Below are 15821 nucleotides of genomic sequence, written 5' to 3' on the forward strand. Positions count from 1 at the left end.
AAGAGTGGGAGGTGCGCAGCGACTGTCAACTGAAGCCAGATATAATTTAGCCGCATACCATAGCTGCTCATTTTATTTCATTGTAGCTTGTAAGTAATATAGAGCTCGTTTCCACCATATAAAAATATGGGTGAATAAATTTAGTAATGACACCACCACTGCATAATGCCAGGGCTGAACTCATCCTAATGATGTATGGGAGCATAGCTGTACATGCTCAGTGTTATTCTCCTATAAGAGAACCATAGGTGGAAGATCTAGTGAAGTTATTCTTCCTGAGTTAGGTTTGTACAGTAATGCGCTCCTGTGATTGTGCTCTGTCATCTACATTTGGATCATAATGGTCTTGGGAGGCTCATCTAATACTAATAATAATTATGCCTGTTTTTCATCCTCTCACTTAAATGTCAGCTGCATTACAGGAAATGAATGTGCAGTCAAGTGAGAATATGACAGAGCTTGTTTGCAAATTTGTTTGTAATAATCCCAGTGTAGACTGATAATCCCAATTAGTTTGCTTTAAATTTAATAATATTATCAACCATATGTCTTCAGAAATTTGGACAAAAGATGCCTTTATTATTAGGCATTCTGGCATCTTAGATATTCACACAGACTGTTTCCAGCTTTTTTTCAGTCCCTATCAGACTGTTTTCAGCGTTTTTCACAACCGTTTTCATAACAGGAGCAGCTAAAAAGTCCTTAACATTGGAAGTTTGCAGTCTTGCTGTGGTTGCTCTTCACATATTCCAATAATAGACCTGCACTTAAACATGGAGTTGGCACTGTGATATCAGCGCACCTGCAGAGGAGCCTGATGAATAGGGAGATGCTCAGTAGGTGACAGTGTTTGTGTAGCGGCGAGCAGATAATAATGTCAGGAGCTGGAGGAGAAAAGGAGGAGGACGAGGGTTTTCAAGCGAGGTGAAAGAGGAGAAGGACGGAGATGGAGCTTGTTTCCGTAACTCTAAACTGCCACATAGCTCAGTTGTAATTCGCAGTGATCCTGGATGCCTGCATTTATCCTGCTTAATTACTAACCTGCAGTCGTAAGATGGCTCTTTGCTGAATTAGTTGTGTGTTGGCGTGCGTGCATGTGCGTATGTGCAAATAATGAGGCTTAAGTGGTTCACCGTGTTGTAATGAGTTTTGTGGAGTGATGAGTGGAACTTGGTTGTTGGAGTAAGTAGTTTGATAGTCTGCAGCGCGACAGGAAGTCACGACCCTGCAAGATTTATGGACGGTGAATTAATCAGAAAGAGATGAGTCATTCTGTAGTTGTATCTTGTCAAACTTAAGCCAGTGCATTCTACCGTAGTATTTGAAAGATATTATATGACATTATTTTTCATCAGTAGAAGTACATAACAGGTGGTAAAACTATTTAAATTTCCAAAGCCTAATGACTTCTGTTAATATTCAGCAGATGATAGAACAGGTTAAAGTAAGTCATTTATTTGAAATGATACCAACAGAACTCATTGTAGACAATCAAGCAGATAATATAAATACCAAATATAATACCAAACTGAACCTAACTCTATTGTTTACAGCCAATTTTTTAAACAGATTTTTGACTTTCACAATTAGTTATTGAGAAGCCCTTTCAAATCCAAAATAAACAAAACCTTCTTAGATCTTCTGCCTCAGTTTTATAGTACCTTTCAAGAGATGTGCCTTTGTGCTCAAAGAATGTCTGTGATTTTATTGTCACAAGGCTGGTTTGACTCGAATGTAATCTTCGCATCGCTCAAATACTACCACACCCAGTCAGAGCAGTTAAAGGGTCTCTCCTCAGAATGCATTCTCTGCTGTATTACTGTATGAGGGTTGCCAGCTCAGCAGATCTCCTGCTACAGTCAGTGCACTGCAGAAAACACTCACCAGTGCTTTTGTTACAACAAAAACTATGGCATCTAGTCAAGCAGCTAAAGCAGTAGTGCTGTTTGTGAACTCTGTGGCCTTTAAGGCCTCTATTTGAATTGTGAAATTCCTGCTCTCCGGCATGCTTTTTTTCTGTTTCTGGATAGTTCTGACATTGCTTGTTTGAGTGAAAGCTTCCCGCAGTCATCGCACTGGCATGTTTGAGAGTATCCTGCAGAAAATCTGTAATTTCACTGATGTTCTGAATTGGCTCCCGCTGACAAAATAGTAGTGATTCCTGTCATCTCTGCAGAGGGATTGCACTTACAATATAGCTCTGTGTTAGTACAACTTTGCGGCAACTTTACTCTTAGATCAGTACATGGGAACTTTTCACATCAGTGCACAAAAGTTCTGATACAGAAAAACTTGTGGACCAGACAGAGTAGAGATGAGGTTTCTCACACAGAGGAGTGATGTGGTTTCTAAGTCACACATTTGCATTTGAAGACCTTCAGATTAAATATGCTGGTGAAATAGTGATCGCAGCCGCAAACCATCAGTCCTCACTGTGACGTTTCAAATGTCCCGTAATGATAAAATAGCTGGTTTTCTGTCCTCTTCACTGTCTCAGCTGTGACGTTTTGGAAGCTTTTAGTGTAATTGTAATTGTATTTTACAGTTGGCAGACCTGTTAGTAATGGTTCAACATTGCAATTCAGCAAACACCCTTAATGTTTCTGTAACACCACGCACACCCACACGACTTTGGAGTCGGCTGTTCATTTAGTGTTGGCCTGAGATGATGAACTGATGATAAGTTGCCTTGGAAACTTTGGTCCTAAAATAATCACAGAATCTATTAAATTGGCATGGTGTGAGCAAATCCTGTCAGTGAATTAATGAACGTCTACACAGGCCCTTTTTGGAGCTTTTTTAATGAAGAGCTGAATATTCCAACAATCCTCAACCTATTTCCTCTTCTTCATTATGAGTGAAATAAACATGTTTTAGAAAAATACCGCATACAGCATTTTCTTAGCAGTCTCTCCTATATAATAAGATATTACTGTTACATACAAGAACAAGTGGTGGTTTAAATCCAGCAGCAATGTACCCATTTTTATGAGCTGTGACAGACTTTCCCTCCAGCAAGGAACAGAACTTTTTAGACAAATGAAAAATGAAAAAAAAAAATCCATCTACATTGAATATTTAGTCGTTCTTTTCTCACTACCTAAAATGCCCACTAATTTGGTGACAGTGGACCAATCAGTTTATCACCTGTATTTATTCCATTTTTCTCCCTGGAATGTGCTTTATAGTTTGTATTTTACTTTATAACGTGTGCTTTGTAATGTAAAAAGATTTATTACTTTTACTTTCCTGTCATATTGTTAAAGAGTTAGAGTTGGAAAATCACTCATCTCACTCTTGTTCCTCACAAATTAAGTCTAAGCTGGTGGAGGAGTGGGAAAGTTTCTTAATTCGCTTTCTCGCCTGTGTTTCTGCCTCTCTCCTCAGGTGAACACAGCCATGCATGAAGCTAAGCTGGTGGAGGAGTGCGATGAGCTAGTGGAGATAATTCGCCAGAGAAAACAGGTCATCGCTGTGAAGATCAAGGAGTCCAAGGTAAAGTATTCCCAGGACACCTTCATGCTCTTTCAGTTTCAGGTCTAACTCGAGAGAGATTTGACTATAAGAATATTTAAATTTGGTTGAAATGTAACATTGAAATGACATTTGAGTCATATTTCGGACCACCTAATGATAATTGATAAATGATAATTTCACACACTTCAGAGAAAATTATCTGGGTTATTAGCTTGTTACATGTTCTTTTCTCTACTAGCTAGTTGTTAGCTTTGCCTGTCTGCTGTTTGGAGCTGAGCAGATACCATCAATTTTGACTTTGGAGTTTTTTTGCTGAAAAATGTAACAATACACATAATCATTTGATTCAGTGTTCATATAAACAATTTTGATTTTGGCAGTTTTTGGTTTATACCAGTTTATTGCGTTTACATTCCAAAGGTTCATTCATAATACATCAGTTCAAGCTGTCACATGTTGCAGCTATTTGAAGCAGCCAAACTGCCAAATATGTCTTTAAGAAACTCAGCTGTGGGTCACAGTCCACTGGTAGAGAGGCAGTGGTTTTATACAGGCGCATGAATATGAGAGCAGCAGTGCAGTGGACAGAATAAATTCGTCCAGATGGTGTATTTTTCTAGATTACCTCTGTAGTAGTCACCTTATTTGCCTAAACACACCTCACAGGAGACAAGTGAAGATAAATAGAGAGAGAGCAGTAAAAACCTGTCTCCCACAGAGTCTGAGATGGCAGCAAACACTGGTCTGAACCTATTGCTGCTGTTTCAAAGACAGTCCAGGACTTGCTGTTACAGACAGACATGTGTTAGTGTGTGGGTGGGTAGGGGTGTGTGTGCGTATACTTGTGCCCATTCGGATATGGGTGGTTTGTCCTCCCATGAGGGGCCTAGGGTTTCAGGACAGAGGCAAACTCTAAATCTCACCCTCCCAGAGGTGACGTTTTAAGCGCTTGAGGAGGATGTTCTGAGGCAGCAAAAGAGCTTTGTCGAGAGATGAAAGATTTCCAAACACTGAACACAAGGACTGAAGTAGGTGGGTGTGTGTGTGTGTGTGTGTATGTGTGTGTGAGAGAGAGAGAGCGAAAGGAAGTGTGTCAGAGTGTGTCCACAGTGATTGCAGACAAAGAGCAGGGCTTGTTCTCCTGAGAGTCTGGGTCTATAAAAGGCTGTCTAGAAGAAAGTAGGGGAGTGAAATGCAGGAGACAGAGGTAAGAGGTAAAAACACCAGAGGAGTGCTTGATTGATGTCAGTTTGCAGATGATGTGTTAATATTTGAGCCAGTTTAAGGGTCAAGGAAGATGAATCAAATGTACCTTGAGTAATTTAAATAATCATAGGAGTGTTAAATGAAAGTTTGCAGGAGAGGAGAGGAGAGGTCATTTTACGCATTTGAACAAACTACTAATGTGGTCGTTTTTCTGTTCAGGACAGTGTCAGAAGGGAAAGTGTTCAGAGGTAACTCTGAAACAGAATAACAGGATTATGCAGGCTTGATCATGGCGAGCAGAGCTGTGCAAGGTGCTCCCATTCCTTGTCTCACCTCCTCTTAACAAGCTTTGTTTCTCTCTAAGGAGACTCAGCAGTCATGCCTAATCTCTCCATGCCCAAACAAAACACACACTATTCCCATGGCCTAACGTGTGGTTGTGTTTTTTTTTTTTTTAATCATACGACTATCTGTCTTCCAGGCATCTTCTTTACCTCTTTGTCAATCTCTCATTCCGAAAACTATTTTAACTGCTCCTTTAGAGCCTTGAGGATTTAAAGACTCAAATCCCTTTAAAATATTTTCACCTTGGGCATGTGTTGTGGTGGTGTATATTTATTTCACTGAACTAATATCTACCGTACCATGACGTATTCATAAAAAAAACAATGCAAGTTGTTGTCTTTCACAATGCACTCAGTAGTAGCAAAAGGGAGAGGGAGAAGGGAAACAAATATGATCACTGATGAAGTAAGTGCTACCTCTTGAAGTAATCCTGGGGCTGGCACTTCAATATTTAGGCTTTGATTAAATAGTTCTATTTCAGTTTCAGATGAGGCAGACACCATGAGTGCACACACACTCCCACAGGCTGTGCCATATTGTCCATTACTCTTAGAGAGAGGGAGTAATCATCTCTAAAATTGTTGTTTGCAACATATGTTGCCAAATAATAACCCATCCATTAAACCTGCCTTGCTTCTCCTCTCTGTGCGGTCAACAACCTGCTCAAATGTCGTTTATAGTGACAACAGATTATGGTGGACTTAGTGGAAGAGCAGCTAAGACGTCAATTGAAAACTCCATTAAGTCGCCAGCTTAGAGAGGCTTCTAAGCAGGAGCAGCTTTCCCAGCGGTGGAAAGCGAGTGCACATTAGATACTGTTTTGATTCTTTGAGAGTTCACGATGACAAGCTCTTAACCAGTCACCACCCAGAGAGTTTTTTTTTTTCTTCTAAACTCTTATTTGCATAATTCAAGCGCTACAAGGAAAAATTCCTTGCTGAAAACATAAATGACTAATCTTTTAAGGGCACTCATAATCGTACATGTTGTTTCTGCTCTTTTAAGTTTTATTTTGTGTTTAGACATTTGAGTTGTTAGTTGTCGCTGGAAGTATGCTGTTTTCAGACAACAAACCAACTTTACTGTTTGCCATTTAAAAGTTCACTAAGGTTTCATTTAATCACCATTGCTGAGATGCACTTCAATACCAAAGCTGGTATTTTATCCTAGAGCTCACCTTTCGTTGAGAGTCTCTTAGGCTCATAAGCTGCCTATGTTATTTCCCATGGAGAGTTTCATCAACTTAAGTTCATTTAGGGATCAGGATATGAGCGGTAATGAAGATAAATAGATTAGTTTAATTTCAAATTAGGATAGAATGGCTTCCTTGTGCACAGTCGGAAATTATATTACAATACAGCCAGTGACAAATTATAGTCAAAAGGGATTGCATTATAAAACCTGGTGTGTGTACAGTATTTGTGTATAAAGAGTCTGAACCCCGACCTGACTGACTGAGCTGCCTCTTGATGCGAACAGCATGGTTGTTTGTAATGAAGATAGAGCAGGTTAATATGGGCACCTGCTTGCCAAAATCTTCCCTACCTTCCTTGGACATTCTCCCTTGGCTGAAGCAACTGTGGTTATAGTCGGGCAAGAGGAAACAGTAGTTTCTTGTCTATTTTGTTTTTCTCAGCGTTTTGATCTTAAATAGACAAACACAGACACACAGATTAATAACAGAGAGGCACTCTGTACATCTCGTTCTTGCTGTTATTACATCAGATAACAATGCTTTATCCCATTCACCTCTGCCCTTCTATTATGCAACACAGTCATAAGGTCAGCGTTAGAATAAAGGGCTTGCTCCAAATGACCCCATAACCAGGACTCTGTTCTCTCTGCCGCATTCTTTGTGTCTTCCTGTCTCTGTGTTTTCCCGTCTGTGCCTCTGCATGTGTCTTTATCACTGTGTGTAGGAGTGTGCTTCTGCATCGAATCTCGAGGTTTATTACCGACTGTTTTACAGCCATCAGACACAAGGTTGATAGAGTAGTTACATCTGTGAAAAGTTTTATTGGCACAAGGGTTAAATGTTTGGCTAGGTGGAGTATAAAATAAAATCCTATCGTTGAGCATTTTCCCTCCTTTCATCAGCTCCACACATATGTTGTGATAATGTCATCTGCTTGCTGTTTGTGCTAGTTAAAGTAATTGTATATACTTCAAAGAGTCCTCATAATATTGTCAGTGCCCCAACATATTCAATATATATCAAAGACTCTCACAGAAGGTTTTTGTTTGTTTTTGTGTTGTTGCTCTGTTAAACTGATAAAACTTCAGCTATCGATAGTCTGCAATATAACAAAGGGTGGGGGGTGGGGGATCTACTAATGCTGACTTTGCATTTTGGAGTAATTTGGCAGCCCCGCTTAATCATATTTTCTGGACGTGTTGAACATATTTGTGGATTAGCGACTGTCAAAATGATTAATACCTCATACTGAAATCATTGGGCTGTAGTTGTGATGCATTTGGAGGTATGAGAAGCTCCAAGGCACGAATTCCTGAATTTGTGCAGTGGAGGGAAGTGGAGGGAGTTGCCCTGAGCAAATAGAAAGTTATTTTCAGCCACAGGAGATGAGCATAAAAGATCAATAACGCAGAAGAGCTACTTTTGTTTGAGTTTTGGAAGTGGTGGTGGAAAGGCAGTGCAGGAAGGGCTGTGTGTGTGGATGCGTTCCTTCCAGGCAACGGATTGAATATAAATCAGCATGTCGCAACGTAGCAACATGCGCTGTGTTTGTATGTGTTCCAGGTGATGAAATTGCGCAAGCTGGCTCAACAGATTGCAAACTGTCGCCAGTGTCTGGAGCGCTCCAGCGCCCTCATCACGCAAGCCGAACAGAGCCTGAAGGAGAACGACCACGCCCGCTTCCTCCAGACCGCCCGAAATGTAGCAGAAAGGTGAGTTGATATGGCACAGACATAGACTTTACACACTGTCATACCGTTTTTTCTATGACGATGTGATTAGAGACCTCTACATATGTATATCCAACAGGTGTTTATAGAGGGAGGACAGATATTCACACTAGTTACAATTCAGGCACAGATACAAAACAGGAGACACGAGAACAAATGCACTGACAGGCCTATTCCTCGTTTCTGGCCTCTGTCGCTTTCTTCATAATTTCTTCATTCTCACTGTAGTTTCTCTCTCTTCCTCTCTGTATAATCAGTTGTTTCATCTTGTTGCAGGCCAAGCAATAAAACTTTTTGAATATATCTGACAAGACATTTGTTTGGTTTGGTTTTTTTTTTTTAAATCAAATGCCTACAGTGAGTTTTCTCTATCAGTTTTTTTCATTCTAGGAAATCCAATCTTAAAATAATGGCGACTGGTGAAATCAGTATTATATCAAATCTCTCTCTCTCTTGCGATCAATGTCAGGCCTCTGTTGAAAATCATCTATCATTTAAAGGGCCGGCTCTGCAGTTTCTTTTTCTACCTGCATATTTCTGTAGTTCTGTCATCCCTCTGTCCTCTACTGCACACAGAAAAAGACCTGTGTAAAATCTGCAGCTAGGATAGCATCTCTGCTGGGTTGTTTTTTTTTTTTTTGTTTGTTTTTTTTTTCTAGCACCTGCCTGGGTGCTTTATTGACCGACTGGTTTCTCCTCACTGAGGAACAAAAGTCTTAAGGACTGGCGCTGGTCTGAGCTCTGCTCTGTAACCCTGCCAGTGCTGTGGTTCAGGCTGGCTCTTGCCACAGACGGCTCACTGATGCTCAAAGCAGAAGGAGGCACAAGTTTCCACTAAGCTGTACAGACTACAGAGTCACTGTGTCAGTGTGTGTCTGATTTGTCTGTTGATGATGGTGTTCTGGGTTAACACAGAGGTGGTGGTTCAGGGCAGGGTGCAGACAGTTCTGTATGGCACCATGAATTTTCTGTATCTTTAATACTCTATTCTTCTATATTTTCTTTCCCTCTCACCCTGTCTACCACCTCTTCCCTCTTGTCATTTCTCTTGTTTCACTTCTCATTTTTCCACCTTTTTCGTCACCTTTCGTCTTCTCTTGCTCCTTCCCTCTTTTCCCCCTCGTCACCTCGTCTGACCTCTCGGGCCCTCCTCTGTCCCCCCGCCCCCCTCTGCCATGTCCTGATCTGACTGCCGTTCTAAAGGGTTGCCATGGCGACGGCCTCCTCCCAGGTGCTCATCCCTGACGTCAACCTGAACGAGGCATTTGACAACTTTGCCCTGGATTTCTCCCGAGAGAAGAAGATTTTAGAAGGACTAGATTATCTAACAGGTAAGAGTTAAGTCTGTATAATGCAGTAGATGCAACTGTCATCAGGAGAAACCTTGAAACTATATTTCACTGAATTATTTATAGTACCAGGCTGAGAAATGTATCCCAGCCACCAGCTGGTATAAATATGATGTAACCTTTAGGGAGCCTTTTTTTTTTTCCTTTGCTGCATTTAAAGATATACTTTACTTTAGGGGTGACACATAATGTTTCTAAGAATTACCTCTATATTAAATCAAACACTTATATTATGACCATTTATAGTTTTTGTTTATGGTATGAACCATGCTGTCGTTTCCTCTTCATGTAGCTCCCAACCCGCCATCCATAAGAGACGAGCTGTGTACCGCTTCCCATGACACCATCACTGTCCACTGGACGTCAGAGGACGAGTTCAGCGTCACCTCCTACGAGCTGCAGTACACCATCTACACAGGCCAGACGAATTTCATCAGTGAGTCATGTGCACACACACATACACACACACACACACACACACAGGTATGGTAATATGAGAAAATGAGATATGCACTAATCATAAGCAATCATCTGAGCTTAGAAAGAAGTTCATGTTTGGGATTCATTTCAGCAACAGCCTGAGGCGATTCCAGGTTTCTATAATCAAGGTTTGGCCAAGAGGGATCAAATACTTGACCTGTGTTTACACCAATCAGGTACAACATTAAAACTAGTCACTGGTTATAATGTTGTGACTGAATGGTGTACATATATATACATACAGTATATATGTACTGTGAATATACATGTATGTATATATATATTGTTTATGTGTACATATACTGTGCATAACATTAGTCAATACATGATTCAAACTGCATTCTGGATAGCTGCTAATGTCAAGCAAAATACCTGCAGGGTAACTTCAAAAATTAGAGATCAGTTGTAGAATCAAATGTAGAGTGAATGACCTTTAAGTCAGTTCACACACATACACACACACACACACACACGCACAGACACAGTCTCCATGACTTCAGGGAACATTGGATAGACTTACATTCTTTTCCTGAAGACTTACTGTAACCATACCTACTACTTGCCTAATCTGAACCCTTACACTAACTTAACCTTACCCTAACCTTAAAACATGTCTTCACCGTAAAATGTAATGAGTTGCATTGAGGGTACTTACTTTTTGTCCCCATAAGGAAGAAAAGTCCTCATGATGTGTAAACAGATATAGGTCCCCACAATGTGAGGAATACATAGACCGCACACACACACATGCATGCACAAGCCCAAAAGAAGCACAAAGAAACACACCATTCTCACTGACCTCTCTGCAACTACAAAGAGAAATTAACTGGAGCACCAAATTACTTGCAGTGCAGTGTACCTCAGTCTTATTTTCATATGTTCAATATTTCATACAAACTTGCATAACCTAGATTTTCTGTCCAGCTTTAGTCTTTGTTGTCCGCCATGCTTGTATTTATAGAGCGATAGAGCTGAGTTATCAAGACTACTTGTTATAAAAATAGGACATACACACATCACGCGGATATGCTTTGAACAGATTCACTATTCAGTATCTGGATTTTGTTTAAGTAATTTGAAAACTGCAGACACAGGAGATGAGAATGTGAAATCACTGCTGCTGTCCTCTTTCAACCCCCTCCATTCTTCCCTCTACACTAGCTATTTAATTTTTGTTTCAGAGTTATAAAAATGTCATGATTTATATTTGGGATATTTTTGCAACCATTGTGGAACTGCTACCAGAGCAAAGTCTGTCCAAATTGTTATTACATTGTCTCATTTGTGTCATTAATCAGTGTCCAACTCTTAACTACCATAGTGAAAGTGTTCTATTCAGTGCTTCTCTTGTTACATATTTTATATTTTTAGTAAAGCGGCATAATATATGTTGCAGTTTTTTGGAGCAAGTGGTTTTGGTGTAAATTTATATCCACTATCACCACCATGTGGTAAAACTGCCTATGTAGTCCTTGATGTTTTGGCTCATAACATTTGTCTTTGGTCAGATCCACCACCACAGCCTCAAACAGTCTAGGCTACAGTGTAATGATAGTGTACCTGACCTCAGGTGACCCTAGCTAGCTATCCTGTGTCTTTGCAAAGTTCTGATATTCCTGAACACGATTTACAGATTACCACATAAAATACTCTTGCTTTAGAGTTGATTGTCTATCATTATATAAATGAAGAAGAAGAAAGACCACTGTAGAGGACGAGAGGTTCAGGTGAGAATCTGAGTGGATAATGATTACATAGGGGAGGTGAAAATTACCACTTACTGGTGTGAGGAGGATATGATTAATGTACAGAATCGTGCACATTCAAGCACGTGCACACACACACCTGTGCCTTTCCACTCTCTCGCCCTTTCATCATCTCCTCTCCTCCACTCTGCGTAGCCTGACATTTCCTCATCTCACCATGCAGCTCTAGTGCCCCAGCCATTTGAAACATCAGGATACATTTCAGCTGTGATAGACTGAGTGACTCAGATATTCAGCGGTTTGCTGCCACAGAGTCCTCAGAGATTCACAGGAGAAACTGAGAAAGAGAGAAACCCATTTAGCTTGCCATGCCACTTGAGTTTTTACCATAGCGTTTTTCTCGAACTTTCCAAGTGGCTAAATGCTCCCACTCGAGCGCTCTCTCCGTTTTTCTCGCCTGGTCTCATCCTGAGCCCTTGGCCCTCCCATGAGGAGGGGAATAGGGGCTCGTGGGGTCTTGTGAACCCTGCCTCTGCAGGAGCATCCAAGCACAGCGGCAGAAAATAGAATCAGCGAGTGAAACCAAATACCACAGAGAAATGTAAGTCAAAAAGCCAACTATGACTGCAAGTAAAGATGTCTGCACTGTAATTGTGTAGCTGCTACCTGTGGTCCTTTGCAAGCTGCCAAGTGTCTGGTGTTGTTGACCCATTTGTTTATCTGCCAACTGACATCCCAACTCTCTACTTATATTGTATATTCACACCTCTGTAAATACTTGTTTTTCTTTCCGCTTTGTATTCACATGTAATGCACAGTCAACCTTCTGTCCTCAGACATATTGTAGTCAGGCGTCTTTTATTTTATGACACTGATTTCTGTGATGAGGATCAATAGAGATGACAGGAATAGAGAGAGCAAGAGGGAAAAAACCAAGAAGCTGAGTGTAATTGTTGATCTATGAAGAAAAGTCTTCAACATTGATATACAATCTCTTGAGTTTTTTTTTTTTGACAGTAACGCTGATGTAAACGCTATGACCTATAATCTTATAATTAAATGCTACATCTTTATGGTTTCATCAATAACACATTACTAAGAGGTAATGATGGCTGTAAATGACATGCCACTTTTTGCTGATACAGATTTGACCCAGTGCTCAGAGTGATCTACTACTACTACTACTTTTCAGCATATACTTGTCAGCTTTAATGGTCTTAGTGTGCATGCATTCAAAATAAGATACTTGTAAAGGAATGGCTGTATATTTCAGGAAATACACTTACTTGCAGCAGTTTCTGCTGGTTGCCTGGCAGTCTCACAGAAATGATAATACTGCACCCAGCCAAGAAATAGTCCAGCATGTATCTATATCACTGTTTTTTGTTTGTTATTTGTTTGACTGACTACCATATATATATAGATGAGCTTTAGAAGTGTCTGTTGATGGATATTCTTTACATTCGGACAGCAGCGAGCCAGCTGTTTTCCTGTCTTTATGCAAAGCTAAGCTAACCATCCTCTGGCTGTAGCTTCGTACCTAGCGTACACACGTGGTATCAATCAATCTTATCTAACTCTTGGTAAGAAAGAAAATATCTCTATTCCAAATATGATTATTAATACTGAAAATAGAGCAAAAATGAATAATACAATTTTAAATATTCTGACAGTTACATCTGTTTTGCATGGAAAAACAAGAGAGTAATTTAAAACAGCACAGCATCATAATGGCCTCTCATTAACTGTCTTCTGATTAGAACTGCAGAGCACTACTGATGGTTCTGTAGCCATTTTGTTTCTTTTAATGCGTCTCCTGGTGTGCCATGGCTATCATCTTGATAACTTTTGCCACAGAGCACCAACTGCAAGATAGAGAAGCTAAATATCCTCACTAGCTCCATGCTACTTCCTCCTAACAGTTGACTCATTGTCACTGAAAGCAATTTTACTGCACTTGTTTGGACTAATAAAAGTCCATACCTATGCTCCTACCTCTGCATGACTTCATCCATTTTTTCCCAATTTCTACTGCCAATTTGTCGTTTTTTCTGGGAGACCTGCATGTTAACCACACTAGTGAAATCTACCTGCTGACTCCAACTGCTATCTGTCTTTCATGCCTATTGATAAGACCTGGCCTGTGGTGAAGTATTAACATGATTATCACAGGTGAAAAGCAGTATCGCAGTGGATATTACTACAGCCCAGAGTTTGGTAAAAAAAATCTTTCTCTCTGTATCTCAACAGGGCATATGTCAGAGTATCAGCAGGATCAATCTTTGTTGTGATGTTTGATGTAATATTGACGAGTTTTCAACACAGACAAACAGTACACTCAGTAAATTTATGTAGAGGCACCAAGAGATGGATGTACTGTAGGTGCACAGCTGCTCATACACACACACAGACTGTACCTCCATAAGAAATAGAATGGCACATACACACACACAACACATACACATGCAGGCACAATGCGCACACACAGTCACCATTAACTCTATATTGCATCATCAAAGACAAATCCACTTCCATTCCCAGGATACCTTGTGTTTCTGTTCTCCTCTCATCTGTCCATTTCTGAGCATGGACAAAGCCACACGCAGACACAACACAGATGCACACATACTGTACGTACACAAATATACAACAGTTGATGTCTGGATGCAAGACATCAACTGATGTATTTCCTCCCCGCTTCCTTTCTTTTTCTTCCTCTTTTTATGGCACATTCGCTTACTCCTCCGCACCACTTTGAAGTCACAATGCTCACCAAAGCAGCACAACCAGCATCAGAAAGCCCCTTTTCAGCAGCCGGAGTAGTGATAGAGTATTACTGTGTACTGACCTAATTTGATTTAAGCAAAAATGGAGAGGTGCTATGGAGATCAAAAGCCTTAAAAATGGAAAGCAGCGTGAAGTCCTTCTCCCTCGTCTTTCCCCATGTCTCTTTTTGATAGCCCACAGAACATTGTAGCCTCCCTAATGTTAACAGGATGCAGCTAAAACGACAGGTGGGAGGCATAATTTTCTTAACAACAAGGGACAGCTGTCACAGTAGAACAACACTCATGCTTTTTGTGAGGAAAACATAGGAAAAATAGGATGTCATTGTTGACAGTGGATGCATATTTAGTAAGACCAGGCTGAAATAAAAATGCAGATGAATCCGCCTGGCCATCTCTGTATACAAAATGAATCGTGTACATGCAAGGTGTCAGAGAAGGAGCTCTTAAACTCCCTCACTTTTTCTGTCTATCCCTCATCTTAAAGGAATAGAAAAGCCTTCTGCAGTGTTTTCTTTGTTTGAGAAAAGCTCGTTGAAGTTGGCAGATATGTAAAGACGCAGCCTTCACTTTAACTTTAAGAGTCCATTCTCCTCATTCATTCTTAAAGCCGCCTCACTTTTAAAGGCCTTATTTGCGTCCCGTGAAGTATTTATATTTACAAGCAGACTCTCGGCTATTACTTATGCATGCTGTTGCCATCTCTCTCAATAATTCACAACGCATCCTCACCAGAAGGGACATGGCAGCCATGGCCCTGAGAGCTCTCTCCCTTTCAAGATTTTTTATTTTTTTTCCCCCCCTGCAATCCTGCACTCGGGAGGAAAGATGAGACGAAAAGGATTGTTATTCTACTTTCAACTCTACAAACATTAACCTCAGCTGTAGTGCTGCTAAACAAGATCCTTTGTTTGGTTTGGCATGGGGTTCATTTGAATGCACTCAGAATTTGTTTAGGTAGGTGAAAGAAATTTTGAGCCTAGCGGTCAGCGCCTCTTCGCCAGAGCTGCCTCGCAAATGTTTGCTCTCAAAACATCATTTCTGTCTGGTCTCCTGTTGGCACATCATGGCCGTATTACTCATACTGTTGGTGAAGTTCTAGATCAAATAAGCAGTGTAATTAATAACTTTTTGATATTCACCTATGATGTTACACAGTACTGTGGTTAGCGTTGTGAGGGACTCTGCTGCTAAGAAATGTTTATCAGTTCTCTTCACCTGTCCTGGATGACAATGCCAGTAAAATCTGTGCACAGCCAGCGCACTGGAAGTGACAAAATTTCGCACCATGTTTGTTTTTCACACATCAACTAGAACCATAAGTGCTGTAGCACCACACTTTACCAACTGTCATATTTTCTAAATTTTACAGTATCTGATTGAAATAAGCAGCAGTCCCCCGCACGACCTTCCACAACAACTCTGCTATATTTAATGCACACCTCTCACCTTGTATTGAAAGTTGTGTATTTCAGCTCCAAAATCAGGCAAACATCATTACATATTAAAAAAAATGAAAAAGTAGTGGTAATGTGGTGGGTCAGTTG

The 15821-nt window shown here is 40.5% G+C and overlaps 1 protein-coding gene across 5 annotated transcripts in view; it reads left to right on the top strand.

The window, feature by feature from the left end:
* mid2 (midline 2) overlaps positions 1-15821 on the top strand; it is a 138656-nt gene that overhangs the window by 103852 nt on the left and 18983 nt on the right. For all 5 annotated transcript variants that reach the window (XM_018669254.2, XM_018669235.2, XM_018669244.2 and 2 more), the window contains 4 exons: positions 3388-3495; positions 7787-7935; positions 9157-9284; positions 9595-9738. In XM_018669254.2, coding sequence (XP_018524770.1) covers positions 3388-3495; positions 7787-7935; positions 9157-9284; positions 9595-9738 — 529 coding nt within the window. The remainder of the gene's footprint in view (positions 1-3387; positions 3496-7786; positions 7936-9156; positions 9285-9594; positions 9739-15821) is intronic.

Source organism: Lates calcarifer, linkage group LG8, assembly GCF_001640805.2.
Source record: "Lates calcarifer isolate ASB-BC8 linkage group LG8, TLL_Latcal_v3, whole genome shotgun sequence".
NCBI classification, from domain to species: Eukaryota; Metazoa; Chordata; class Actinopteri; family Centropomidae; genus Lates; species Lates calcarifer.